This window comes from Chelonia mydas, chromosome 6 (assembly GCF_015237465.2).
Source record: "Chelonia mydas isolate rCheMyd1 chromosome 6, rCheMyd1.pri.v2, whole genome shotgun sequence".
Taxonomy (NCBI): Eukaryota; Metazoa; Chordata; order Testudines; family Cheloniidae; genus Chelonia; species Chelonia mydas.
This window is the reverse complement of record NC_051246.2, coordinates 23277341-23304756: the sequence shown is the minus strand read 5'-3', so window position 1 is coordinate 23304756 and position 27416 is coordinate 23277341. Positions and strand designations below refer to the sequence as shown.

General features: G+C 46.1%; 1 protein-coding gene across 9 annotated transcripts in view; it reads left to right on the top strand.

Moving 5' to 3' along the window:
• RNH1 (ribonuclease/angiogenin inhibitor 1) overlaps positions 1-15835 on the top strand; it is a 39334-nt gene extending 23499 nt beyond the window's left edge. For 6 of the 9 annotated variants that reach the window (XM_037899536.2, XM_043548742.1, XM_037899538.2 and 3 more), the window contains exons 2-10: positions 660-765; positions 2690-2860; positions 4853-5023; positions 6351-6521; positions 7469-7639; positions 8204-8374; positions 10286-10456; positions 12675-12845; positions 15016-15835. In XM_037899536.2, coding sequence (XP_037755464.1) covers positions 660-765; positions 2690-2860; positions 4853-5023; positions 6351-6521; positions 7469-7639; positions 8204-8374; positions 10286-10456; positions 12675-12845; positions 15016-15103 — 1391 coding nt within the window. In that variant the 3' untranslated portion in view covers positions 15104-15835. Of the gene's footprint in view, positions 1-626; positions 766-2689; positions 2861-4852; positions 5024-6350; positions 6522-7468; positions 7640-8203; positions 8375-10285; positions 10457-12674; positions 12846-15015 lie in introns of all 9 variants that reach the window. The other 3 variants (XM_043548738.1, XM_043548740.1, XM_043548737.1) reach the window with 1 other exon arrangement.
• Positions 15836-27416: the final 11581 nt, after the last annotated feature.

The following is a 27416-nucleotide window of genomic DNA, read 5'->3' as shown; positions in this document are numbered from 1 at the left end:
AAACTGGTGGGAGTCTGGTTCATGACTGAATAGTGCTGGATCCTTCCAGCCCCATGAACTTTGCGTTCCAGTAATTTGGTTTTTGACTGAGATTTTTTGTTATCATGGAACCTGTCAGTTCCCATGACTCTCCTCCTCTCCATATGTAATCTTAGGAGAGATCACTAGGTCCTAGACTCACATCAGACTTCCCATGTTCTCCCTGAAGTACACACATGTACTGTGCCCGTCAGCCACCAGTCCAATATTTACAAGAATAGTACCCGTTGCTTTTGGAAAGTGCACACTGTCACATAGTCAAAAAGAGCCTCCCTCTCTTCTCACTGGGTCCAACAGTTGCTTAAAAACCACAAGGGTCTTGGCTGACTGTCTGTTTCAGTAACTCTGAAAGATGCACATACCTTCCAGCCACCAGATAGGGGCCTCCCCTGGGTTAGTCTGGCCACTATCTGATATATCTCAACATTGCAGATGTGGAATTGGTGTCTGTAACCTTTCAACATAGGTCATGTGTAAAGAGGGCAAGTTGCACAACTGTAACATGTGGCTAAGAAGGTTATAAATCCAGCTGCCCAAGCATAACTGGTTGGGTTTGAAGAGGGAATGCTGGGTTTGTTCTGTTTCAGAAATTACTCAGGGTAGTCTTGTTAAATCTTCAGATCTTGCATCAGCATTTAAAATGGACCTTGACATCCAGTGTGAAGAGATGAGTGCGTCGAGATGGACCGAGCTTAAATCTTCCATGAACACGAGCAAAACTGTCAGGTAGTACCAGTTTGTTTTGTTTTTTGTTTTGTTCTCTAGAAGAGACCATATAGCAACTAAGCTGAATGGTTTCCTAAAGCAGTGGCTCTCAACCAGAGGTCTGGGGGCCGCGAGCAGGTTTCAGGGGGGCCGCCAAGCAGGGCCAGCATTAGACTTGCTGGGGCCCAGAGTAGAAAGCCAAGCCCCACCACCTGGGGCTGAAGCCCAGGGCCCCAAGACCTGCCACCCAAGGCTGAAGCCTGAGCAACTTAACTTTGTGGGCCCCTGTGGCATGGGGCCCCAGGTAGCTGCCCTGCTTGCTACCCCCTAATGCTTGACCTGGCTTTTACATGCAGAAAAACAGGTGTCACAGACGGGCTGGGAAGTTTTTATAGCATGTTGGGGTGGTCTCAGAAAGAAGAAGGTTGAGAACCTCTGCCCTAACGGGTGGAGGGAGGAGTATACATGACTATTTTTGGGTGGGGGGGAAGAGGGGAAGGGGACAGAATGTTTTCTGCATTTCAGGGACAATATTAACTACAGTAGTGTTGCTATGTGATACTGCAAACTTGCTCATGATGGAAGGATTCTGCTCATTCTATGTAGGAAGCTCATGAGGACATGCTTATCTAAAGAAACCTACTCCTTGGTATGAACTCTGTCTGGGTTCAGATTCAGCGTAGATCAAAAACACCAAAGCAGTGATGTCTTCAATGACTATTTAAATATGTTGCCGGTGTTCCTGTCTTCCTTGGCAGAATGTTTATTTGCAGGGGGTTGGTGTCTCTATCTTCTTTCCTTCCAGAAAGGCGGGTTTTAGGCTAAAAAAGCGTCCCTTGATGGGAGTGCTGGTCAAACGCCTCCCCTATGGCATTTCATGACCAGTCTTACCAAATGCTGTAAATTGACCAGCATTTTATCAAGTGGAAAGTCTCTATCCCTTTCACTTTTAATCCTACATGTTCTGGCAGCCACAGAGAGTATATAACTTCCATTTTAGCCGGGCCAGCTAGTGAGTGCTCTGCTGGGAGTTAGAGAATGCTAGAAAGGGTTGGTTCCACACTGGTCCACCTCCTCTTGCTGGGAATCTGCACTCCTGGGCTGACCTCTTGCTCCTCTGGGTGGGCAAGATGATCATTAAGCTAGTGGGGAGGGAGCAGCAGATTGAGGGTGACTTGGTTTGGGAAGAATTGCATGGGCCTTTTATATGTGAGTTATGTGGAACTAACTCTGACTGCCTGAGTCCTCCCCTGGGTATGGGATGCCCTGAGGGAACCTCGGCTGTGTGCCAGTGATTAGAGCTGCATTCTGAGCAGAGACTTGGCTGCCCAAGGTATAGAGGCTGAGAAGGTGACAGCAGCTGATAATTGCCAGGAAGGAAACAAGGATGTGGGCAGAGTCTCTGAGCTATGCATGCCAGAGCAGATTCCTTGGAAGGCTCTCTGACTGGAAAGCCTGGCAAAGGACCAGTCATTTGGTGTCCCTACAGAGTCTGCCTGAAAGCTTATACATTGCCCTCTGGACCTTTGGATTCAGGTGCACTCCTGCTGCCTGATGAACTGGCTACCTTGTTGGTGAAGAAACTAAGCTTAACTGCAGCCCTGTGGGCTGCAGGGGGTTGGGGCACACGCCATCTTCTAAGCGGCACAGATGGAGGAGTTCCATTCAGTCTGTCTCTGGCAGAATCTCACTTCCACTTCTACAGTAGTAGAGCCCCAGTAGTGCAGGAGAATCCTGCCTCCTGCCAAGCCTGGATAGTGGAGTGGGCTTTGTCTGCACAACAAGCTGCTGCATGTGGATTTTCAGTGATACACTCCAGGGACTGACATAAGGTCTAAATAAACCATTATCTTGTTTAATAAATACATCTCTGATGCGGAAATCTTCAGTCACTGAGGTGAGCAGAATGAATTGTTAGGACTAATGCCATCTATCTTCCCTGCAGGCTGGATGATTGCAATCTCTCTGCTAGTCACTGTAAGGATATTGGCTCTGTCCTCAGTACAAACCAGTCCCTGATGGAGCTAACACTGAATAACAATGAATTGGGAGACTCCGGCGTGGAACTGATGTGTAAAGGGTTGATGGCGCCAAGCTGCAACTTACAGAAACTCTGGTAAGTCTCGACTAGTGCAACACAACCACCAGAACTCTCACTGGTCTTTATCAACGCACTGTGAGTAACTCAACCCTTGGGGCCAGATCATCAGCTGAGGTAAATAATGCATCTCCACTGACTTCAACGGAGTTAGGCCCATTTATTCCAGCTGAGGATCTGGCCCTACATTTACTGTAGTCTGTAAACTCCTCAGAAAACCCTGAATTCTTATCAAATTGCTTCTTTATTGGTAGGGAAAAGAAATTGATGGAACTTCAAACACTTCCTGAGTAATGACTGGGAGAATCTGATCCCTAACTGGACTAGAAATTGGCTGACTTTTCCCAGCTCTGATCATTTGGCCAGGGCAGCTCAAGACAGAGCAATAACCACTTGTCTATAGCAGCTTTTAACACCTCCCAAATCCCAGCCCCTCCAGTCTTCAAAGAAGAAAAGGAGGACTTGTGGCACCTTAGAGACTAACAAATTTATTTGAGCATAAGCTTTCGTGAGCTACAGCTCACTTCATCGGCTGCATTCAGTGGAAAATACAGTGGGGAGATGTGCATCTGATGAAGTGAGCTGTAGCTCACGAAAGCTTATGCTCAAATTTGTTAGTCTCTAAGATGCCACAAGTACTCCTTTTCTTTTTGCGGATACAGACTAACACGGCTGCTACTCTGAAACCAGTCTTCAAAGAGAACTCTTCCAATAGCTACATATATTTTGGTTTTTAGCTGCTTTAATCTGTTCTGCTCACTTGTTTACCACCAAGACTATCATACATAAATGGATCTTGGCACTTCAAAGATCAAGATAAGGTCTAGACAGCTGGCAGCCTCCCCAGAGATTACCTTGTGGGCAGGAAAAAATTGTTACAAGGCTGACTTTTGGTCCCTCAACAGTTCTGTGGGCTTCAAACTTCACATGTCCTCTAGTGAGAAGAGCAATTAAAAAAATTGCATGTGTGGGGAGCCAAAATAAGTAAATCAGACACTTTTTTTTTTTAAGATAGGCCTTGGAATAAATGGATCTAATACTTTCCCCAAGAGAATGGAAAACTAGTTATTGAGTCACATTTCAAATAGTCTTTTTAAACCTCAAGTTCTCAAGAGTGCCAATCACAAATCATTAGCTTCTCTCCTAAGCTAGGTTGCTGTGTTTGTGTTTTGTGGGCAGTTCAGTGCATGTTAAACGTCCACTGTTTACCTAGGGCGATGTGTTAAAGATGAAATCAGAAACCTCAAACTTTTTCTAAAAAGCAAACTTCCCGACAGAACTCCATTAAGATATTGTACAGGTTATTGGCTCCTCTGAGTGATTTTAAATTCACCCCCTTTTTGGTAATGTTGCAGCTGTCCTGCAACCACTCATACCAGAAACAGCACTGGAGAGAGACCTTTCTCAGCCCTTTGCTGCCACTGAGAGCAGGTATATCCTGCAGGATACAGTGGCTACACTATGGAGGAGAGCATATCTAACACCTACGCAGCAATGGGGGATTTAAGCCAATATTTGGCTTAGATTTTATTTTTGACTACTGTGCCCTCGCTCTAGGGAGTCAATGGAAGGTAAGAGTCCCTTATTTTCTATCTGGGAATAGCCTCTTGTTGGCTTAGACTTGTTCTATGTAGAACAACATTGCTGCATAGATATATTGGAATTTTGTCATTATTTAATGGGAAAAATTCTCTTCTCTGCTATGGCTGCTGTATAAGAAGTTTATTAAAAAACAAAACATGGAAGCCCCTTGTTACTGCAACTCTAAAACTACTTGATTAAAATTTTTAACTGGGGCAGAGATTATTGGGTCTGGCCCTACCATAGTATTTATCTTGGCATGTAAAAATTTTGGTAGAACTGCAGATGCTTTCTTTGTAAAGGCACTGAAGCATAATCCATTGTAGTGCTGCAGTGTATTATGAAGCCAAATACTGGAGGATACACCAGCTGAACATGGTGAATTCTGAGGAACTCTATTCCTCATATGCTGGTTTCTTTCTCCCTCAGGCTGCAGAACTGCAATCTTACAGATGCCTGTTGTAAGTATCTCTCTTCTGTTCTGAGCACAAAACCAACTCTGATCGAGCTGCATCTGGGTGATAACAAACTAGGAACTTCAGGTGTAAAAGTGCTGTGTGAAGGATTGATGGATCCCAACTGTAAGCTACAGAAGCTACAGTAAGTAAGCACTGGCCTCCTTGGTTCTTCCATGCGTGTTTGACATTGCAAGGTGCTAGACAAAACTCGGATGGATGGGTAGGTCGGGAAGTGGATTTCTGTCATCTCTTGTAACCAGCAGTAAATTTGCCTCCAGCTGCAAAAAAGTGAATATCTGCAGGGAGGAAATATCTGGTAAACCAATTTAGTGGGGATTGGATGGTCCCAAGGCCTTGTAATGATGTGGACTGGTCTCTAGTCTGACCACCTCGATATAGCCCAGATTGGTAGTGACCAAAAGCTATTCTCATTGCTAGGTTCAGTGGTTTCAGCAGTGCTCCAAATCTTTGTTGACCACTTTATTTCCCAACCACCTGCTGTCTGGTTCTCAGTTGCATTCATTGGATCATCGGGATATGTTCCATGGAGCATAGTTTGTGACTATTCAGACAAATTAGTGATTTTAATCCAATTACCAATGGATAGGTCTCCATATTGAAACCACCTTTGACTGAGACCCTTGTTTAGCAGAGGCCAGGAATTGGCCAGCAGAGGGCATGAAGAATTTGCTGCTTCCTTCCTCAAAAGGACAAACTACCACCTTTTTGTCCTCCAGTTTACCCATCTACTTCTCAGAGTTATGGGAAGAGCCAGACTATCCATCCATAACCATATTATAGGGAAGGTGAAGTGGGTAGAGATTAGGTGCATGCCATTTACACAGTATTTCAGGCTCTTGTCCACTGCAAACAACCCTCTGACATTACTTAATAAATAGTGGTGGGTGCCTATCAATGCAGAATGACCTGGAAGTTCTATGATCAAACCCCAGTCAAGAACAGGGAGCAGAAACTTGTTCCACAACCAGCGGGAGTGCTGCTGATCAGTTTATTGCTCTTGATTCTGGGCTGGTTTCTGATCTGATTATACTAAAGGTTACCAGTTGGAGAAACTAACTCGTCTCCTCCTTTAGAAAGACATAGCAGTGGTGGTTGTATGCTCTCTTACAATTCAAGAATTAAACCGTGGTTGTCAACAAACCTGCATGTAATCTTATGAAAGGCTTACTATTGAAACTGAGCAGATACCCCATCTGGTGATGCTTTCAAATCAAACTGACTGAAGCCCCCTGGCAATAGCATGGAAATGCTATTAATTTAGCTGCTGAGGTTTGAGGACTCCTCCTGTGAAAAGTCATGAGCAATCTATATATTTAACAGGCTGACTGGTAAACTCTCTGCTCAATCTTCGTGTCTGGGCTGTGGACAAGATTTCCATGTTGCTGACATAACTGAGCTGAGTGGCAGGATGAAGACTCCTATTTTGCTCTGTTTTTTTCTTTTTGCAGGTTAGAGTATTGTGAACTCTCGCCTGACAACTGTGAGATGCTCTGCTCTGCTCTGCGCACAAAGTCCTCCCTGAAGGGGCTCAACATAAGTAACAACAAACTGGGAGATGCAGCAATAAAAGTGCTATGTCAGGGAATGATGGATCCCAACTGTAAGCTACAGTCGCTACAGTAAGTAACAGCTGGTTCCCTCCAGTTCTAACTCTGCTCTTACAGAGACACGCCATTCTCTTGCTGCCAGGAATACTTAAGAAATTCTGTGGCTTATCCAGGTGCATCTGTGTTGCCATGAAAATTGCAAAAACTGTGCTGGCTTAAATTCTGCTTAGCGCTTGATTCAGGGAGCTGGCTTTCACTCTTCACTGTATGGTAATGGCAGTGGGGTCACCGTGGACCAGACTTGCAAAGAAAATGTCCTTGGCCCCTATTTGGGAGGGGAAGCTACTATCCCCCAGCTCTAGCTAGTCTCCCACCAGTTACTATTCAACTAGGTCTGAATGCTTCTTCAGAATAACAAAGTGTACGTCTCTTCAAAGTGGTATACTGCGATATACTCCTTGTCTGGGGTAAAGTCCACGGAGGCAATTTGGTGCAAGATCTCAGTCTCCTGCCGCATCTAGATCTGCAGAGCACTCCTGCCCTAAGAGCAGTATAGGCTGCAGAATCTGCTTATTGCATCAGCTGGAAGCCATGTGGAGACCCATTGTGTCTGCAGCAGCCATGAGCTCACCATCCCAGCATGGGTCTGATGGAGTTATGGTCTCAGGGACTCCCCTGGCTTTGTCTGTGCCCAGGACTTCCTTAAAGAGGGATCCTCAACATAAAGAGCGGCCCATGCAAATCACCTATCGGTTACGTACATGGTGTATGGGTTTTAGGGCACTATGGTGCTCATTAAGGAAGGATGATGCAAACGGTTTCTTCTGGGGGAATAATGGGCCAAATCCTCAGCTGGCATACCTCCACTGAATTCAGTGGAGCTTCACCAATTCATACTGGCTGAGGACCTGGCCTGCAGTCTCTTCCCGATCGTATTCAGGATGGTGGATGTCCTCTAATACGCTGACTTATGGAGAAGCAACTGCTGAACTTTGATCTGATTCTTCTATTCCCCACAGTCTGGAGAACTGTCATATCACAGCTGCTAGCTGTGGGGATCTCAGCACTGTTCTTGCCATGAAGCCATCCCTGACAGAACTGTCTGTGGGAGAGAACAAGATTGGAGATCCAGGTGTAGCACTGCTGTGCCAGGGACTGCTGAATCCCAACTGTAAAATAGAGAAGTTATGGTAAGGGAAACCAATGGCTGCTTAAAATCTGCACAAGTTGGTAGCCTCCAAATCATCTGTTTATTATGCTGGCATGATCTTGCCTGATATGTAGAGTTTCCTAGTCAACAAATCCCTTATGAAGCAGGGGTGCACCTCAGACCCCTTCTCTCGGGGAGGGTTGGATGAAGAACACTACTGAATAGGCAGGAAAGCACAGTGAGGTCAGTAAATGATCAAATTCTCTGAAGGAGGACACGACTGAATATTCATTACAGCAGCATTCTGTTCTGTTCAGTTTTCTGTACAACACTAGGTACCCAACTTACCTTCTGTCTTTTTAAAAAAGGAGATTTTTATCTCTAATGCAGGAAAGGGGAAGATGTAAGCAGGAGAAGGCTGCTCACACCAAAGGAACTTGTAAAGTAAATGTGTGTGCCTATAACAAGCCTCTTAGAGTTCAAAAGACAGACTCTACTGGTCTGCATTTCTACCACCCTGGGTAAAAATAGGATTCACCCCAGATCAGCATATAAAGTCCTAAGGAAATCTTGACGAATCCAATATTCCTATTGTGTTCCTCAGGTTATGGGAGTGTGGTGTCTCACCAGCTGGCTGTAAGGATCTCTCCCATGTCCTCAGTGCAAAAGAGTCCCTAACAGAGCTGAGCCTGATTGGTAACGAGTTGGGAGACCCAGGAATGGAGCTACTGTGTCAAGGACTGACGGATCCAAAAACTAAACTCCAAGCACTATGGTAAGCTGCTGCTGGCTTCCTTTACAATGTTCACTGTCCTAATTTTTTATTTTTATTAACAAATAAGTCTTCTACACTAAGCAGTCCCCACACAAACATCCTAACTCTTTCAGGTCCTCTAAGGGTGGTGTGGTTCTTCTGTTTAGCAAGGCCCCAAAGGGATTCTGGTGCACAGAGCCCATTGAAAGTCAACGGGACTAGTGCTCCTAAAAACCCTTAAGTAACTTTTTTGAAAGGTCATGGGGGAGATTTTCAAGGTCTAGGAAACTGAGCATCGTCAAGTTTGAGCCCACCCATTAAGTATAATTAATTCACTTGAGAGAAGGATTCAGTGACTTGGAAAAAGACATTTGAAAGGGCAGCTTTAACAGCAAATTGGATGTTGGGTCTATTAGTTTCTTGTTTTGTATTGGATTCCTAGCTTTCCCATGGCTTTCTATTGCTCAAAAGCCTGAAGGCTTGAGCTTTAAATCCTACCAAGTGTTTCAGGATTTCTTCAGTGGTAGAGGAGAGGGAGTGAATGTGTTCACCAAGGAAAGCTATAGCCTTTAGCAATGAAGGAAATCTGTCTGCTAGCTGCAATATAAATATACATGGCTCCCCCTTGAAAGGGTTTAAAGAAGTCAGTAGTCTGACTGATGGTGGCAATTTTAGTCAAAGTGTAACAGAAGGTTCTACCTACATGAACTTCTCTTTCTCCACCTCTATACTTACCTGGTGTAGCCTTCCAGACCCAGGTCCTCTGGCATCACGTGATCTGGGGTAGGAAGAGAACTGTCCCTTTGTGTGAAGGTTTAACAAGTGAAATAACCCTTTCCTACTATCTAAGCCAAAAGAATAGCATAGTTATCTGTTTACACAGATAGGTGAATGTGAGGGTGACAAAAACCTAGGAATAGGTGAGATACCTCCTGTGTTGAAGGTGAACGGTGGTATGTCTCTAAGTGATCCCTTTCAGAGTGAACTAATCTCTCATGCAGCTATGTGCCTCAAAAGAGCAAAGATCTTGCATTCTTTGAGGTGGGGATGTAATTTTTAGTGTGATGCAATGGGACAATTGAGCCTTAGACCTGGGGGAGTAGATAAGCACATCTAATCACTGATGGCAAAGGACAGAAGGTCCAGACTTCACTAGGAATGTAGTCCCACCCTGTCTAAATAGCTCTACTCACCAACATGAGAGGGAGGACCTGAGGCATTCAGGAGAGGTCAGCAGCCATAGAGGTTAAAGATGGGAGAGGAAGACCTATTAGATCGGGGGGGACGCAAACTTTTTGGGCCAAGGGCCATATCAGGGTGGGGAAATTGTGTGCAGGAATGGGCTCAGGGCAAGGGATTGGGGCAGAGGAGGGGTGCGGCATGTGAGGGGGCTCAGGGAAGGGGGTTGGGGTGCAGGGGGCTCAGGGCAGAGAGTTGGGGTGCAGGGTGCAGCAGGGGGCAAGGTGCAGGGAGTTGAGGGGCAGGGTGCAGGAAAAGTTCGGGCTCCGGCCCGGCACTGCTCACCTAAAGTGGCTCCGGGGTGGCAACAGCACACCCGGGGCCAGGGCAGGCTCCCTGCTGGCCTGCCCTGACCCCCTGCTGCACCGCTCTGGGAAGCGGTCAGAACCATGTCCCTGCCAGCCCCTGGAGGGGGGCACAGGGCTCCGCTCGCTGCCCTTGCCACACCTCCAGGTATCTCCCCTGAAGCTCCCATTGGCTGCAGTTCCCCATTCCCGTCCCTGGGGCCCTGGTGGTGCCTGGAGGCAAGGGCAACGCACTGAGCCCTCTGCCCTCCGGGGCCCCAGGGACATGGTGCTGGCTGCTTCTAAGAGTGGCGCGGGGCTTGCGGCCCACAGTTTGCCTACTCCCTGTATTAGATCATCCAATCAGTCTTTCAGCTCCTGAAGATCTGGTTTCTTTTTTGCATTGCAGGATAAGGGAATGTGGTCTCACAACTGCCTGCTGTAAGAGCATTAGCTCTGTTCTTGGCACAAACCAGACCTTGAGAGATCTGCATATGGGTGGAAACAAGATAGGAGATGCAGGGGTTGAAATTATCCGTGAAGGACTGATGAACCCCAACTGTAACTTACGGTCTCTATGGTAAGTAACTTATTTCTCTTTCAGTTGCAGATATTGGTTGCCCAATAAAGAATGGGGGTGGATGGAGATAAGGCACAGAGGCTATGAAGAAACCGTTACAAAATACCAAATAGTGAGAACTGATGCTCAGTTATGGCTGGGAACAGAATGCTGTTGGCATTCATGGGAAGACAGTCTCCCTTGAAGTCCTCATTTCCCACAGATTCTTCCTTGTACTTAAAACTGGCCCTTTGATAAGAACTAGCAAATGTTAACTCCAATGTTGTCTTTGGGGCATAAGACACACTAAGTAAAGGGGAGCTGGAGGAATCTCCCTGGGGACAGGTTATCCCAAACCTGCCAATCGCAGGATTTGTTGCACCTTCCTCTGAAGCAGCAGGTACTAACCACTGTCAATGGCATACCTGGCTAGATGGATCACTGGCCTGACCCGTATCGGGCAGTTCCTGTGCTCTACTGCTAGAGTACAAATCCTAACTTAGGTAACATGTCTGTGTTGCTTTCTTTGCGTATTTGTGCAAATTCTACACTGTTTCAGCCCTCCCAGAACAAGCAGCTGTTCAGTTTCCATGTGGAACTGTTAGCAGAACTGTTCACATCTGACTATTAGTAGCCAGTGACGCTTTTTTCGCCCCTCAGGTCTGAGTACTAAAGTTGTGTAAATAACTGGCTTAGTACTCCCGACACATAATGCTGCAGCCACCTCCCCACCCCCGATGCCACAACACTGGAATGGTGCTCTACAGCTCTAGTTGCACCCAGTGAAGCCAAATGGGCAGGAGCCATGGAATCACATGGGGCTGCCATGGATGCTTTAGTCATGGCTTCTAGAACCTGTAGGTTAGACTAGACTAGAAAGCCTCTGTCTCTCAAGATCCTTTGGCTTCAGTTCTCAGCAAATCAGCTTCTGAATGGGAAGGACTGAGTGCCAAGAGGTCATTTGTCCTGTCACAGAGATGGACCAGCAGATTGAGCTATGGGCTTGACTGGGTGACCTCTGAATCTCAAGGCCAATAGATGTGTCAAGTAACCCAAGGGGTGGGCTCTTAATTAAGGTTCTAGCACTATAAACTTAGTTTGAGCTACTCCTGTGTTTACTGAAGTACTGGTCCTTTGGTGAATCTTGCCCATATGCTCAGGGTTTAGCTGATTGCCATATTTGGGGTTGGGAAGGAATTTTCCTCTCAGGGCAGATTGGAAGAGGCCCTGGAAGTTTTTCGCCTTTCTCTGTAGCATGGGGCACAGGTCACTTGCTGGAGGATTCTCTGCTCCTTGAAGTCTTTAAACCATGATTTGAGGACTTCAATAGCACAGACATAGGTGAGGTTTTTCGCAGGAGTGGGTGGGTGAGATTCTGTGACCTGCATTGTGCAGGAGGTCAGACTAGATGATCATAATGGTCCCTTCTGACCTTAGTATCTACGAATAGTCTTGGCTTCTTGAAGGAACTCTTTCAATTTGCCTCTGTTCTTAATCTGTAAATAACCCAGTAATAATCTGTAAATGTTGTTTAGTCTGGTCTTTGTTAGCTTGGTCACCACCTGTAGCAGTGTAATAAGGAGAGAGAATAGCCTAATGGCTCAGTCTGGCTGCAAATACTCAAATTTTTCCCTACAACAGAGATTCACCAGACTGTTTTGGTCTACAAGTTGGATATGTCTTGGGTTCCCTAACACGCTATCTACTGACGATCACACGAGTGCACACGAGTGGAAATAAGGTGTGGGAACGCTAATCTTGTGCAATAGAGATCTCCATTTGTGCAACATCAAAACTCGCCAAGCCTAATATAGGCTGGCTTTATGCCCATTCATTAGCTGGGAAGGGCCAGATTCTGTCCTCTGTTACACCTGGCATTTCCATGTAGAGGAGGTCAGAATTTAATCACGAATGTCTAATACTGCCCCAAAACTTGTAGGGCGCATCCTGCAAACCGATGGCAATGTGCTCTCACTCTTTCTATGGCTGGAGCCAGAAGAAAGGGATTGCCTGCAACAAGTAGTCACAAAGGGGCCTGAGCACTGGTGTCTTTAGGGGGGAGCACATGCTTCATGTAAAACACACAAGCTATCCTATGTGCCAGCCTCTGAAATGGCAGAAAGACAAATGGTGTTGCTGCCTGCTGCAGTCCTGGTTGGGATGTCTACTCCTAACAGCCCAGAGTTCAAAGGGACTCTAAATCAGTACTCCTCTTATTTTGGCTCCTCTTTCCCTGCAGGTTGGGTAACTGCAGTCTCTCAGCTGCTTGTTGTGGGAGTCTGGCCACTATCCTCTCTTCCAAACCGTGCCTAACCGAGCTAGACCTGAGTAACAATTCACTGGAGGACGAAGGTGTGAAGAAGCTGTGTGAATCCTTGAAACATCCAAACTGCAAACTACAGCAACTAGTGTAAGTGGTGCTCGCTTTATATTCCCTCGGCACTGTGCTGGTGTCTTAGAATTAAAAAGGAGAATGGGGGCTTCTAAGAGGAGACAGGGCAGTGAGCAAAGCCTGCTCTAAGGAAGTTAGTGTCTAATGGGAATCCCTGACTTCCTGCAGGAGGCAGACTTCTATCAGCTGTTTCACAAGCTGCCTGCCCTTTTGAGGCTGTTTGCCCATGTTCCTGATACAATGGCTTACTGCCCTTGACCCTAGAGACCAGACTAAACTCTGACAGGTCAACAGAAAACACTTGAGCCTGGTCCTTTAAGGCCCTGTCCACATTGCAGCTTTCAATTGCATGGGTGGGGTCCCATGCCACATAACCAGTAACTGTGGTGGCCAATCACATGGCCCCAGTCAGAAGCCTGCTCTTCCACATGGTCTCCCAGTAACTGGATTCACCTGGCTTGCCTGCCCCTCATGACTTGCATGAGCTCCTCATTGACACAGGTGACTGGGCTCTGGAAGGGAGTCTTCGTGGCAAGGCTTTTATTTTTATCCTTGGAAATGGGTTAGGGCTGGAAGGGACAAGCAGGTGGACACCACTGCTGCAGTAGGAGAGGGTGAGGGGAAGAAAGAGACCTTGGCTTTTATGTGAAGTGAGCTCATTATGTTTGGAGCATATCCCAAAAAATCTCTTTTGCTGACTTTCCCTTAAATCCTCTGACATGACTCAGCCTGGGACTAATCTGACCAGATGAGTAACACCCTCTCTTGTACCTGTAGCATGGACAGGCCCTTAGTCAATCTGTGGCTGAGACAGCTGCCCCGTGTGACTGCATGGGGATGCCCCAGAATTGAAATAGCAGAATGTAAAGGTCTTGGCAGTGGGACATTACATGTCCCTAACTCCTCCATGCTGTGAAGCTATTTTTAATCCCATCTCCTGCTCTTTGACCAGACCATCCCCCCTCCTAGGAACAGAGGAACTGCCATAATGGATGAGACCCATGGTCTATCTAGTCCAATATCCTGTCTGACAGTGACCATTGTGAAAATAAAAGATAAAAGGAATTACTTGTCTCAATGCATAAAAAGACAGGACTTCTCTGCCACAAGTAGTCATTGAGGCCAAGCCCTTGTCAGGACTCAAGGGATTGGATGTTTTATACAGATGACAAGAATATCCAGAGTTCTGATAAATGTTGGAAGAAGCATTAAACATACTGCTTAAGCCTGAAGCCCATTTCTAACTATGAGACTAGGATGAGGTCTGTGTGGGGGGCAGACTCTCACACCATTCTACTTATAACTTCCTTTGATTCTTGCTCCTGTCAGAGGGGATATTGGATTAGGTTAGGGGTGGGCAAACTATAAGCCATTTTGCCCCAGACCCCCTCCCTGGCGCTCCAGCTGGGGAGCAGGGTTGGGGGCCACTCCACATAGCTCCCGGGATCAGCAGCGTGGTCCCCCTCCAGCTCCTATGCGTTGGGGCAGCCAGGGGGCTCTGCTCTCTAAACTGCCTCCATAACTCCCATTGGCTGGGAACCGCAGCCAATGAGCCACTTGAGGTCAGCACCACCTAGAGCCTGCACCCCTGAGCCTCTCCCCAAGCCCCTGCCCCAGCCCTGATCCCCCTCCTGCCCTCCAAACCCCTTGATCCCAGTCCAGAGCAGCCTCCTGCACCCATAACTCCTCATTTCTGGCCCCACCCCAGAGCCTGCACCCCTAACCAGAGCCCTTACCCCCTCCCATACCCCAACCCCAATTTTGTGAGCATTCATGGCCTGCCATACAATTTCTATTCCCAGATGTGGCCCTTGGGCCAGAAAGTTTGCCCACCCCTGGATTAGATGGACCACGGGCTGATTGTCTGGCAGTTCCTAGTGACAGATGCTTCAGTGGACTGTGAAGCTACACCATGCTAGGCAGAAACAAATCCAGTTGTATGACTCTCCTTTAGTAGCCTTGCTCGCAACTTAATACAGCTGAAGGCTACCCTTGGTTTAACAGCTCTGCCTGAGGACTTTGGTCTTGAACCAGGACCAGCAGAATAGCAAAGGCCAATAAGGCAGTTTTGGCTCAAACATAATTGGCTCCTTTTTGCCACTTCTCCCCAGAGGTGACTGCCTTTGCTCTCCAGCACTCTTTGGTTTGATAGCATGCCTGCTGAGACTGCTGTGTTTTTTCTTTTCAGACTGTACGACATCTACTTGAGCTCTGAAGTGGATGATGAACTGAAAGTCCTGGAAGAGTCCAAACCTGGACTGAAGATTATTTTGTGAGTGATGCAGTTTCAGATGTGACCATCTGCTGAGCACTGTCCTCTCCCTGTTTCTGCCTCTTTATCTGAACTCTTCATATATGCAGTTAACCAATAAGTTCAATGTAGAATGTTTTTACCAAAAAAAATTCATGGAATCTCTGCAGAACAATGTCCCTCAAGGGAATTGGCAGCCTGCTGTGTATTCATGAATGTATCCAATCTGAGGCTCATCAGAGCTTCAGAGTTTCATCAGAGCATCTCTATCCCTGAGGTAAAGAATACTAGACATTTACAAGAACTGGCCTATAGGGGCAGCTCTAAAATGCCTATTTAATGGGTCGATCAAGATTTCTAGAAGTTTCCCTTCCAAAGAGCTGGCAAAAGCAGAACCACCTGGTGAATGTCTAGTATTCCATAGACGGTGCTTTTGCTGAGTCTCTGGGGGAAAGTATCCAGGAACAAAGCAAAAATATTGACACTAAAATAACTGAAATAATGTACTCTTCCTGGAAGAAGTCAGTTTTTCCCCTGGGAAAGTAACCTTGGCAGAAACCCCTAGACAAGGCTGATAAGAGTAGGTGCTCACTTAATACTGGGACTTCTTTCTCTTGAAAGAAATCCATAAAGCTTCTTTATTACAAGTAAAAATGATACTCTCTCTGCTAAACTGAAAGGGAGTAAATTCTCTGACTTGTTCTGGCAAAAGTAGCTCTGTAGAAATATCATTGTAATAAAGTTTCATTGCAAAGAATGAGATTCTTATTTCTCTACTTTGTTCAGAATGTTATGTTTGATGCAAGTGATGAAGGGACACTAAAGTTTGTTTGACCTGCAACTTCAACCTACCTTTTAACTGCTTTAAGGCCAATCTGCCTTCAGAACTGGTACACTGCTAATGGCTTTCCTTGATTTTTCAATAGAAATATATCAACTTAGGCACACAATAAACCAGTGGCAGCAGAGAACATCCATGAAGAGCAAAGTGTGAAGCAAAGACTTAAGGCTTACAATGAGTCCTGTGGAAAATAACTTGTTAGTACCCATTTGATAGCCTAGGTTTCACTTTTTGATATTTTTTTCATAGAATCGTGGGACTGGAAGGGACCTCAAGAGATCATCTAGTCTAATCCCCTGCACTCATGGCAGGACAAAGTATTATTCTAGACCATCCCTGACAGGTGTTTGTCTAACCTATTCTTACTTGCCAATGATGGAGATTCTACAACCTCCCTAGGCAATTAATTTTTTCACTTTTGGATTAAAAATAAATTGCCTGAGTGGGGAGTGCAACTTCCTGCGCTGTTGAACCCTCGCTCAAAAGAGTGCACTCAAAACCCTGCTGGTACAAACAGCAAGGGCTGGAGTGGGGGAAAGGAAGATATTTTAAAAAATAAACACAAGAGACAACCAAAGGAGCTTCAGACCATGCAGCCCAAATGCAGAGTGGCCTTTACACAGAGAAGGAGGCCCAGATAAATCTATTTTTCCCCCCTTAATGTTTTCCTGACTAAACACCTTGGCTCCACACTAATGCTCATGAACATAACTGTTCAATGGTGGCTTCCAGAGATTGTTGAACGGCAGGAAGCGTTTGTGACCTATGGTGCTTACAATCTCCCTTCACAAGGAGAAGCCACAGCTGGCCAGAAGGCTCACAACCAGGGAAGGGACTAACTAAGCTCAGCACCATGAAGACTTGTTACAAAACCCTGTCTGTAACTTTGCAACCGAAACATGCTTTCTGCCACCCCCATTCCTCAGGGAGGGTGGCAGTGGCAGCATGAGGCCACACAGTGGTGCAAACTGCACCCCCTGTGACAGCAAAGGGGAATCCAGTGCCACTTCAGTGGAAGTTTAGTCTACTCAAGCAAGGGCTGAATCTGGGGCAAGGATGTTCCAGGACAGGCTGCATGTGGGGTGACTAAGCTTCAGGGTGTCTTCCTTAAGACTAGTCAGTTCTTGGTTTTAATAGGGGCCAAATGCTCTAAAATGGAGGCAATCTCATGCTCACACTCTGGGTCCCTACCCTTTGCATGTGCATGGCCTGCTTTGGAAGGGGCAAAGTAGACATGAGCTGTGGGGCTGCATGCAGCACAAACTCTAGTCACGGGAGGGTGCTTGAGACAGGTCTGGTTGGAGACGCATTCAGTTTAAGCGAAGGAGAAGTGTTGAGAGCCTAGAGCAGGGTTTTGAGTGCATGGTTTGGACAGAGGAAAGGTCCCAGACTCAGTTTAGATAGTGGGAGGAGATAGCCAGACACCACTTCCACAGTGCCCCATATGGTAACTATAGGGGCCAGTAGTTTTGAGGGTGCAGGTTGTGCAGTTGCTTGGGTGAATTTAAAGCAGACCTTAGCTTGACCTCTAGAGCTTGCTTTTGTAATTGTGCCACAAACAAATTGTGGATGCAAATAGTCATCCACGTTGCATCTTATTTTCAGATGCAAATAGTCAATCCAGTAAACTCACATTAGGACGTCCTGGTCTATAGTCAAAGTAACTGGACTTATTTGCAAATTAGTTCGGAGATTTTAGTTTTTTTTTTGTTTTTTTTTTTTAACTCTAAGCAGACACACACCCTCAGGTGGCTTAAACCCATTCTGTATGACTCCTATGAGTTAACCACTAGGTGTCACTATTTCACCTTGCCCCTGCCTGTCTTGTTACAATGGTAACTTGACTCCCAAAGCGCTATTACTGACATGCTTGAGGGTATGTCTACTCTATGAAATTAGGTCGAATTTATAGAAGTCGGTTTTTTAGAAATCTGTTTTATATATTCGAGTGTGTGTCCCCACACAGAAAATGCTCTAAGTGCATTAACTCGGCGGAGTGCTTCCACAGTACCGAGGCTAGAGTCGACTTCCGGAGCGTTGCACTGTGGGTAGCTATCCCACAGTTCCCGCAGTCTCTGCTGCCCATTGGAATTCTGGGTTGAGATCCCAATGCCTGATGGGGCTAAAACATTGTCACGGGTGGTTCTGGGTACATATCGTCAGGCCCCCGTTCCCTCCGTGAAAGCAAGGGCAGACAATCGTTTCGTGCCTTTTTTCCTGAGTTACCTGTGCAGATGCCATACCATGGCAAGCATGGAGCCCGCTCAGGTAACCGTCACCGTATGTCTCCTGGGTGCTGGCAGACGCGGTACAGCATTGCTACACGGTAGCAGCAACCCATTGCCTTCTGGCAGCAGACGGTGCAATAGGACTGGTAGCCGTCATTGTCATGTCCAAGGTGCTCCTGGTCGCCTGTGTGAGGTCGATCAGGAGCACCTGGGCAGACATGGGGGCAGGGACTAAATTTGGAGTAACTTGATCAAGTCATTCTCTTTAGTCCTGCAGTCAGTCCTATTGAACCATCTTATGGTGAGCAGGCAGGTGATATGGATTGCTAGCAGTCCTATTGCATCATCTTCTGCCAGGCAGGCAAGAGATGTGGTTGGCATGCAGTCCTTCTGCACCGTCTGCTGCCAGCCAAAGATGTAAAAGATAGAGTGTATCAAAACAAGAAATAGACCAGATTTGTTTTGTACTCATTTGCAAACCCCCCCCTCCCCTCCCCGGTCTAGGGGACTCATTCCTCTAGCTCACACTGCAGTCACTCCCAGAGAAGGTGCAGCAAGGTAAATCTAGCTATGTATCAATCAGAGGCCAGACTAACCTTGTTCCAATAAGAACAATAACTTAGGTGCACCATTTCTTATTGGAACCCTCCGTGAAGTCCTGCCTGAAAACTCCTTGATGTAAAGCCACCCCCTTTGTTGATTTTAACTCCCTGTAAGCCAACCCTGTAAGCTGTGTCATCAGTCACCCCTCCCTGCGTCAGAGCAACGGCAAACAATCATGCATCTGAGTTGAGAGTGCTGTCCAGAGCAGTCATAATGGAGCACTCTAGGATAGCTCCCGGAGGCCAATACCGTCAAATTGTGTCCACAGTACCCCAAATTCGACCCGGCAAGGCCGATTTAAGTGCTAATCCACTTGTCAGGGGTGGAGTAAGGAACTGGATTTTAAGAGTCCTTTAAGTCGAAATAAAGGGCTTCATCATGTGGACAGGTGCAGGTTTACATCGATTTAACGCTGCGAAATTCAACCTAAAGTCCTAGTGTAGACCAGGGCTGAGTGAATGTAATTCACTTCATTAGGGACCACGTAATGCTGCTGATTTTTTTGTATCACAGCTCTGAGAGCACTAAGCCAGTCCTATTTCTGTAACATATACTCCTACCCTTTATTTATTTTCTTAGTTCACAACATGGGGGCAGGGGGACTTGACCAAAATTCTCTTTGCTTAGGAAGTATCTCCCTCCCCCAGTCTCAATTGCAGTGGGCAATGGGGTGGTGGGAGGCAGTTTCTCAGCAGCAAAATCAGGTGGAAGGGGATATTTTACAGTAGAGTCTCAGTCAACCACCCACCTCATTTGGAACTGTAAGTACACAGGCGGCAGCAGGGACCAAAAAAAGAGGTAAATACAGTACTGTGTTGAACATAAACTATGAAAAAAGATAAAGGAAAGCCGCATTCTTCTTCTGCATAATATTTCAAAGCTGTATTAAGTCAATGTTCAGTTGTAAGCTTTTGAAAGAACAACCATCATGTTTTGTTCAGGTTTCAGAGTAGCAGCCGCGTTAATCTGTATCCGCAAAAAGAAAAGGAGGACTTGTGGCACCTTAGAGACTAACCAATTTATTTGAGCACAAGCTTTCGTGAGCTACAGCTAATGCTTATGCTCAAATAAATCTGTTAGTCTCTAAGGTGCCACAAGTCCTCCCTATGTTTTTGTTCAGTTATGAACATATCAGAGTTATGAACAACCTCTGTTCCCAAGGTGTTCATAACTCTGAGGTTCTATTATAATAGGCCCCTCAACTCCCAGCAGAGCCCTTTCCTGAGTTAAGGGTACCAATGCTGGTGCTCGTTCAGGTGGGGCTTGCAGCTGCTGGGTACTTGCGTGTTGGGAGAGCAGCAGCTGAAGCAATGTTCCCTGTCCACCTCCCACCTTGAAGCTGAACCTTTCTCCACCTCTGTTTCTTTTCTGCCGTCACAGCTGTATCGTCGCCCTTGCTCCCAACAAAGCCCAGCGGGCGCTGTATGGTCTGTGAGCAGCCCAGCCTCTGGGAGCATGTGAGTTTGTGCTCAGTGGTGCAGAGTAACCTAACTGCACAGACACCTCTTTCCTCTGCTGCAGCCAATAATGATGGATATGAGTTGCTCCAGGCCGGGCTCAGGGCTGCAGCAACCTCACTGCTGCTCCATAGGTTCATCTTAAAGGGCAACTAAAATGCTCTAAGGGCTAAACTGTGGTTCAGAGTGTGCACTCAGGTAGGGCAATAAGAAAGCCCCTTATACCTCTGCACAGGCTCCCCTGACCTGGAGTCTAGGACCTGGAATCTAGAGGTTTAAGGGGTGCTGTGTGCTCATTTATGCCCTTCCAGGGCAGGTGGGAATTGAGTGGCATTTTAACTTTACAGCCCCAAAGCACCAGGTAGGAGGAGTGGGAGGGGGTAACTTTTTGGCTTCTTTTGGCCAGAAATAAAACTAGCCAGGGGTGGGAGTTGTCTTCCTTGAGCCACTGTTCCTTCCCTGGTATGTTCCTAGGTCAGTAGAGCTTGACACACATTTGTGGAGGCACAAATCTAGCCCTATACATAACCATTTCAGATGTCAAATAATTAACAGGTCATGTGAGTAAAAAAAGGGAATAATCAGCTCTTCCTCTGTTTCTGTGCCAACACCTGAACGCAGAGTTCTGCATTTCTTGTGCAAGAGCTGATGACATGGCTAGTGCAACAAGCAGAGGAGAGGTTACATGTATCAATGATTCACTTCCTCACTATCTCTTTCCTCTTCCACCAGAAAAACCTAGGAACCAAAGACAAGTCACTGCTGAAGCAGTCAGCTGGAGAGCAGATATATAATGTAGCAACTATAAATTGAATGTAACAAGCTGCTGTAGGGATCATTCAACAGGGAATGAACTAGAGACACCCCCCATCTTGATCTAAACAGCATGTGGCTCAACTGTTTGAGCTAAAGGCCCAGATTGTCAAAAGTATTTAGGCTCAGCACTAATGGAAGTTAAGAGCCTAAATGCTTTTGAGGATCTGGGCCTAAGTCCATTAGGCAGGTAGCAATCACTGAATTAAACCTCTTATGCAGACAAGTTACTAGAGGGGGAACAAAGCCCCTCCCTCTTTTCTTTTCTTTACACAATGCACAGTCAACCTGTGGAACTCTTTGCCAGAGGATGTTGTGAAGACCAAGACTATAACAGGGTTCAAAAAAAGAACTAGATAAACTCATGGAGAATAGGATCATGGCTATTAGCCAGGAGGGGGAAGGATGGTGTCCCTAGCCTCTGTTTGGCAGAAGCTGGGAATTGGCAACAGGGAATGGATCACTTTATGGTTCCTGTTCTGTTCATTCCCTCTGAAGCACCTGGCACTGGCCACTGTCAGAAGACAGGATACTGGGCTAGACGGACCATTGGTCTGACCCAATATGGCGTTTTTACGTGTTTGTTTCACGCAATGTGGGTTACCAGTATTTACCACATACTAGTATCAGAGACTTCACAGCTATTTCCTATTAACAGTACAGAGAAAACAGCTGAATCATAGATACCACTGTTTTGTAACTTGACAAATGTTGACTTTTTACTGGCAGCCACTGTATTTCACATAACATGGGTCCACTGGATCAAAATTACACAGATAAAAGCCACTAGAATTTTAGTTAAAGATGGACAATTTAAAATAGATCCAAATTTTGCATGGCACCTGGCAGATCAAGTCAAACACAGATGAAGTCTCATGTATTTGCTTTTCACATGTCACATTATGCAAAAACCTGAAAGCACCAACTACTGAGAAGGCACACACAACATCTAATGCTTCCAAATCAGTAGGCTCTTGGCATCTTTCTATTGGACCAATCCAACAGCTTAGAGATTGGCAGAGTGGTTTATTATCACTCGAGCGTTAGAGCGCTAGCCTTTTGCAGGTTTATGTTTTAGAATTCAGTAACAGCAATGTATTTTAAAGGGTGTGTTAAGTCTGTGTTTTTCTGGTAATACCATAGGATCTTCTTTTTGTAACAAACTTCATTTTTCAACCATCTCAGCTAATAAACTCAACCACAGAGGTCATAATGTTGCAACAAGATCTCCAGAAGCAGTTAAGGGAACACTGTAGAGATCACAAGTAGGTTTATGCCCCACGAGACAGTCGGTGTGCCCTGAGACTCTCACTTATTATGCCAGTCACTACAGTTACCTGCCCTTGTTTCTATTTGTCTGGCTTGTCTGCTTAATCTCATCACATGCTTAGATTATGAGCTTTTGGGGCAGAGCCCATCTTTTTATGCCATGTACCGTGCCTAGCACAATAAGGCCCTGACTGCGACAGATATGGCAATTTCCAGCAGTATCTTTGGGAGAGCTGACTGTGTTACATTGAAGTATCATTGTGGGCCAGGGATTGTATGTAATTCCAGGGGGGAGGGTGACCACAGCTCCTGCAGGAACTAAGAACAGCTGGGGAGCGATTAGGCAGTTTCACTCAAATTGTAACACCTCCAGAGAGATGCTGCCATCCGCAGAGGTTCACACCTACTGTTTCAGACTGGATTCTCCAGGGACCAACAGATGAAGAAAATACTTTTGGATAAATAGCCTGAGTTTAAACTGACTCAGGACTTTTTTCTGATCCAGCAAATGGACAGGCCTTCTGTCCAAGGGAGGACTACAATCCATAAGGAAGAGTTGAAAAGACTGACACCGACCACAGCACTAGGCTGGGATTTAGGTGATCTCTGGTAAGCTCTTTTAGCATTTGTTTAGGGGTTTTTTAATATATATGTTTTCTCTGTAATGCTTTCACCTTAAGAATAAATGTGCTTGCGTAGAAAGGACTGTGTGGTAACTTACAACAGCTGGCAAATATGCTGTTCAAAAGCAAGCCTCTGAAGAGAAAGCAGAGTGCAGACACGGGCCTGTTTAGGCAGTCTGGCTTGCTGGGTATATCACAGTGTAGGCAGGGAATTGTGCAGCCTAGAAAAAACCCTGGTCAGGAGGGAGATAGATGCAGGTCTCTGCTCAAGAGAGGTGAGGGCCGAGGAGCTGGGAGCCTAAAGTGGGTACACTCGAGGGACCACAAAGGGGGAAATAGAGGTGCAGCTGCCCTGAACGATGATAAGTTCTACACAATACAAGCAACAATAACAACATTCCATAAGCTTAACTACAGCACACGCCTTTGTGTTTGCTCCCTAGCCTTTGGGATTGCAAATCCAGATTCTAACCCTGTTGCTGGCCCCTATCGCTACCCTGGGCTGAGAAAAAAACATCAGATTTTAACATTCCAGAACCATGAGAAACTCTGGATGGCAACTGGGGGCCAATGGCTACTTTTAAAGACTAGATTTCACTGTAGCTCTGTGCTTCTCCTGTCCGCCTGTCCTCCTGTTGGGTACTTCAATACTTTGTACTGAGAGCTGGTCACCCTTTTCCCATCAAAAATATTTTGAAGGGAAAGGACATTTTTCCAGAATGAAAACTTTCATGGAATTTTTTGATTTTTTTGCTTGTTTTGTTTTTTCATTTAAAAAAAAAAAATTCAGTCCCCCAGTCACCACTTTCTCTCCATTCTCCCTTCATCCCCACCTCCATTTTTCTTCTTCACTCCCTGGTGAAACAGGAAAAGGGCAAAACAACAACAACAACAACCCAATGCTTTTGGAGGGGTGTGGGAAGAGGATTTGTATGAGAAATTACCTGCAAAACCCCAAAACCATTGACGTATCTTGAGCTACTGTATTTACGCCTCTTTTTGGTCATGCTTGTGAGTGGTGTGATGTAAATGCTTAGCACTTTGTCTCAGTCTCACCACCTCATTGTTCTACCCCCTTGCTGCGTCTACTCATTTGGCATCGGTCTGCCTCTGTCCTGTCACACACAGTCATCACTTTGCAGCAGCTCCTGCCAACAGGAACAACCTCCCTCCTCGGCTGTGCTGCCTTATCAACTCCCCACCTATTGTTCCAGTCTTATCTAAAGAGATCTCTTTGCTCCCTTGCCTACCCCTCTCTCTCTGCTGCTGTTCTTCTCTGGAGCTGTAGTATTTAATTCTGTAGAGCAGAGCACAATAGAGTTTGTAGGAGAGATGCAGTACTAAAGGACATTGAGATGCACGCTGGGATGGGGGCAGGGCCGGTGCAAGGATATTTTGCGCCGTAGGCGAAACTTCCACCTTGCACCCTCTCACCTCCCCCCGGAGCATTGCTTATTATAAACTTTCAGAAATGAATACTGCATAATGATTAAGAGATCAAGATGACTTTTCCTTAAATTTAAGCAATGTTGATTGTAATCAGAAATACACCCTTTTTAGTTACGTATACTTCCGTCTTTCATATCAAAATCTACTACATTTTATTCTACCTGTCCCACTCAACCCCCGTTACCCTGTCTCCCTTCCAGCAATAGTGTAAAAAAAAATTGGTGGGCACCGCTTTTTGGCACCCTCCCCCAAATCTTGGCGCCCTAGGCGGCCTCCTAGTTTGCCTAGTGGTTACACCCTGGATGGGGGTGACTTACAAGGTTGCGCCTCTCAAAGTTCCAGACCCTCGAGCCCTGTAGGGGAGCTGTGCCACTCCACTGCCCTAAATCCTGCTTCGTCCGCCAGAGGAGAATCCCCCCAGCTGGAAGAAGGCGAAGGGAGAAATCTATCAGGCAGCATAGACCCCACAGTAGCAGTGGATCAGCCCCCTTCTGTGTAGGTGGCACAGAGCTCATGGCTGGAGGAAAGGGAGGACAGCTGATCCTGCACCTCAGCAGCCCATAGCTAGCATAGTCACAGGCAACTGAGACAAGTTAGACTTCAGGGATCAGGGAAAAGGTGGCTCATGCCTTCCCATAACACTGCAAGAAAGGGTTCATCAACATTAGTTTATTCTTTCCTTATTTGTTCATCTCTCAGTTAACACCTGGTCACCACAGCTGGTAACTATAAAACACTCCTACCTATTTTTTCCCCTAAGATCCCAGCCAAGCTATTCAGAGCTGAGCACACAGTGTAAACAGCCTCCCAGGATTCCTTCAGTCCCTTGTTACAGGGCCAGTCCTTCACGTGCACAGGGAAGAGGATGGGTTTGTCTGGAGGTATTGCAGGTGTTTGGGACTCAGCTGCCGATCCCCGCTCTTTGCTGCTTTAGCTTGTAACTTTCCCATCGTTCTAACAATGATCTGGCAGAATGCGTGGCTATTGTGTGTATGGAACCTAATGAGCCAAAGAGGGGGTTTATCTGATGTGATACAGCAGAAATTAACATGCCCAGAGATTAAAGGTGGAATAATTTGGGTGGGGGAGGGGAATATCCTCGAGGAGAAAGCTGTGCCGACTTTTAGAGTTGCCAACAATCTGGTATTGGAACAGCAGTGTTTGGATCTGGTATACTCTCCGGCCCTCATGTTCTTCCATTCTTAATTTTAATGGACAGGATTCTCCCTGCCCTAGAGTCAATGGGTGCATCAGCTTCCACTACAAACATATCAGCCTTGTAGTCAGTATATAGCCATGCAGTAATGATAGTTACATAGTAAGTAAAGAATAAAGGAACAAGGAACTGACAGCACAAAAGCAAGAGACCCATAGGCCTAGACTTATCAGAATAACTGAAGCAGATAGCATAAGGCCTATTATCTGAGTAGGAGTAATTGCTCAATAAATTAGCATAAGTAAGTAAACTAACAATGACCTTAAGTCACAAGATGGCACAAGGCTTTATTTATTGTGCTGTAATAATCACAAGTGTTGCAAATGGCTGATAGGTAACCACAAGATGCTAGTTTATAGCAACTTGGGATATTTTAGTTCGGACATCAGCAGACATCTGACCACAAGGATGCCATGGTAAATAACTGATGTGTATGCTAATGAGCTTGAGGTAAAAGGATTAATAACTTGTGGGGGAAGGGCACCTCACCATTATTAGGGTGAGGAACTACAAATAAGGAAAAGGGGCTGAAACCTCCCCTGAATATGCATTAGGCATAGCAGTGTCAGTGTAACACATTACAGAAGTTGTATCCCAGCCTGTGTGCCTTGAGAGACATAGCTCTTGGGAGCTGTCAGGCTGGTGACTGATGGTGATGCTGGGGAGGGGGCAGATGATAGCTAACACTTGACCTTGTTTTGGAAGGGATGGTGTAAGTATATGGATGCTCAGCTGATTCTGTATCGTCTCTACATGCCTTGTGGAGTTAGAGCGTTTGTGACTTTGCTAACTGTATTAATAAAACGATTAGAAACGGAGTGTGAGTGTGGACAAGAACCGACCAAATTATAGTGTGTTAATCAGGGAAACCAAATTTATAACCTGATCAATAACTAATCAATAGATCAGGCAATAGCCTGCAGGATAAAGTGAGGGTTGGAAGTGCGCTGGTAGAGCACTTTGGCAGTTTTTCCAAATCTTTGCTCCCCACGTGTGAACAGAGGAGAAAAGTGGAATGGAGCAGGTCCCTGCAGTGCCCAGCCACCACTGCACAGATTATTATCAGTTTCACTTCTCTGTGCTGCTCATACATGGAGCTTAGTCTATGGCCTTGTCCAGACTAGAAAGTTAACTTTCCCAGCATAGTTAAAGTGGTACAACTCCTCCTTTTCCCCTCCTGGGTGGATGCAGTTATACTGATGTAAATGGTCTTATACCAGTAGAGCTCATTCCCCTGACCTCCATGGGAATAGCTGTACAGTTTTCTAGTGGAGACAAGGCCTTAAGCTCAGCTCCACATAGGAGTTTATTTAACTATTTAAATATATATCACATCCCTAACTGAAATAGTTATACCAGTACGACAACTGTGTACAGAGCAGGCCTCGCTGGAGTCCGGGAAGGGGATCATGACAGCAGGAAGGAGGGCAGAATGTCAAATTTAGGAGTGAGGGGGAATTCTGGGGTGGCTGGGGTGTCACCACTTCTTTTTCCCCTGGCTACATCTGCCAGTTGATTTTGTGGAGATTCAAGGTGGGTGGGAGGAACAAGACTGATGCTTGGCCTTGGTCTACACTTAAAACTGGGGTTGATACAGCTACATCAGGCAGGGATTTGAAAAACAACAACCCATATGTGACAAAGCTATGCCAGCCGAACCCCCGGGTCCGACAAAGCTAGGTCGAGTGAAGAATGCTTCCATTCGGGGAGGTGGTGGTCCTACACTGATGGAAAAATCCCTTCCCTTGGTGTAGGCAGTGTCTACACTGTGGTATTATGCAGACATAACTATACCAGTATAGTTTCCATAGTGTAGACACAGCCTTAGCGAGAAAATCT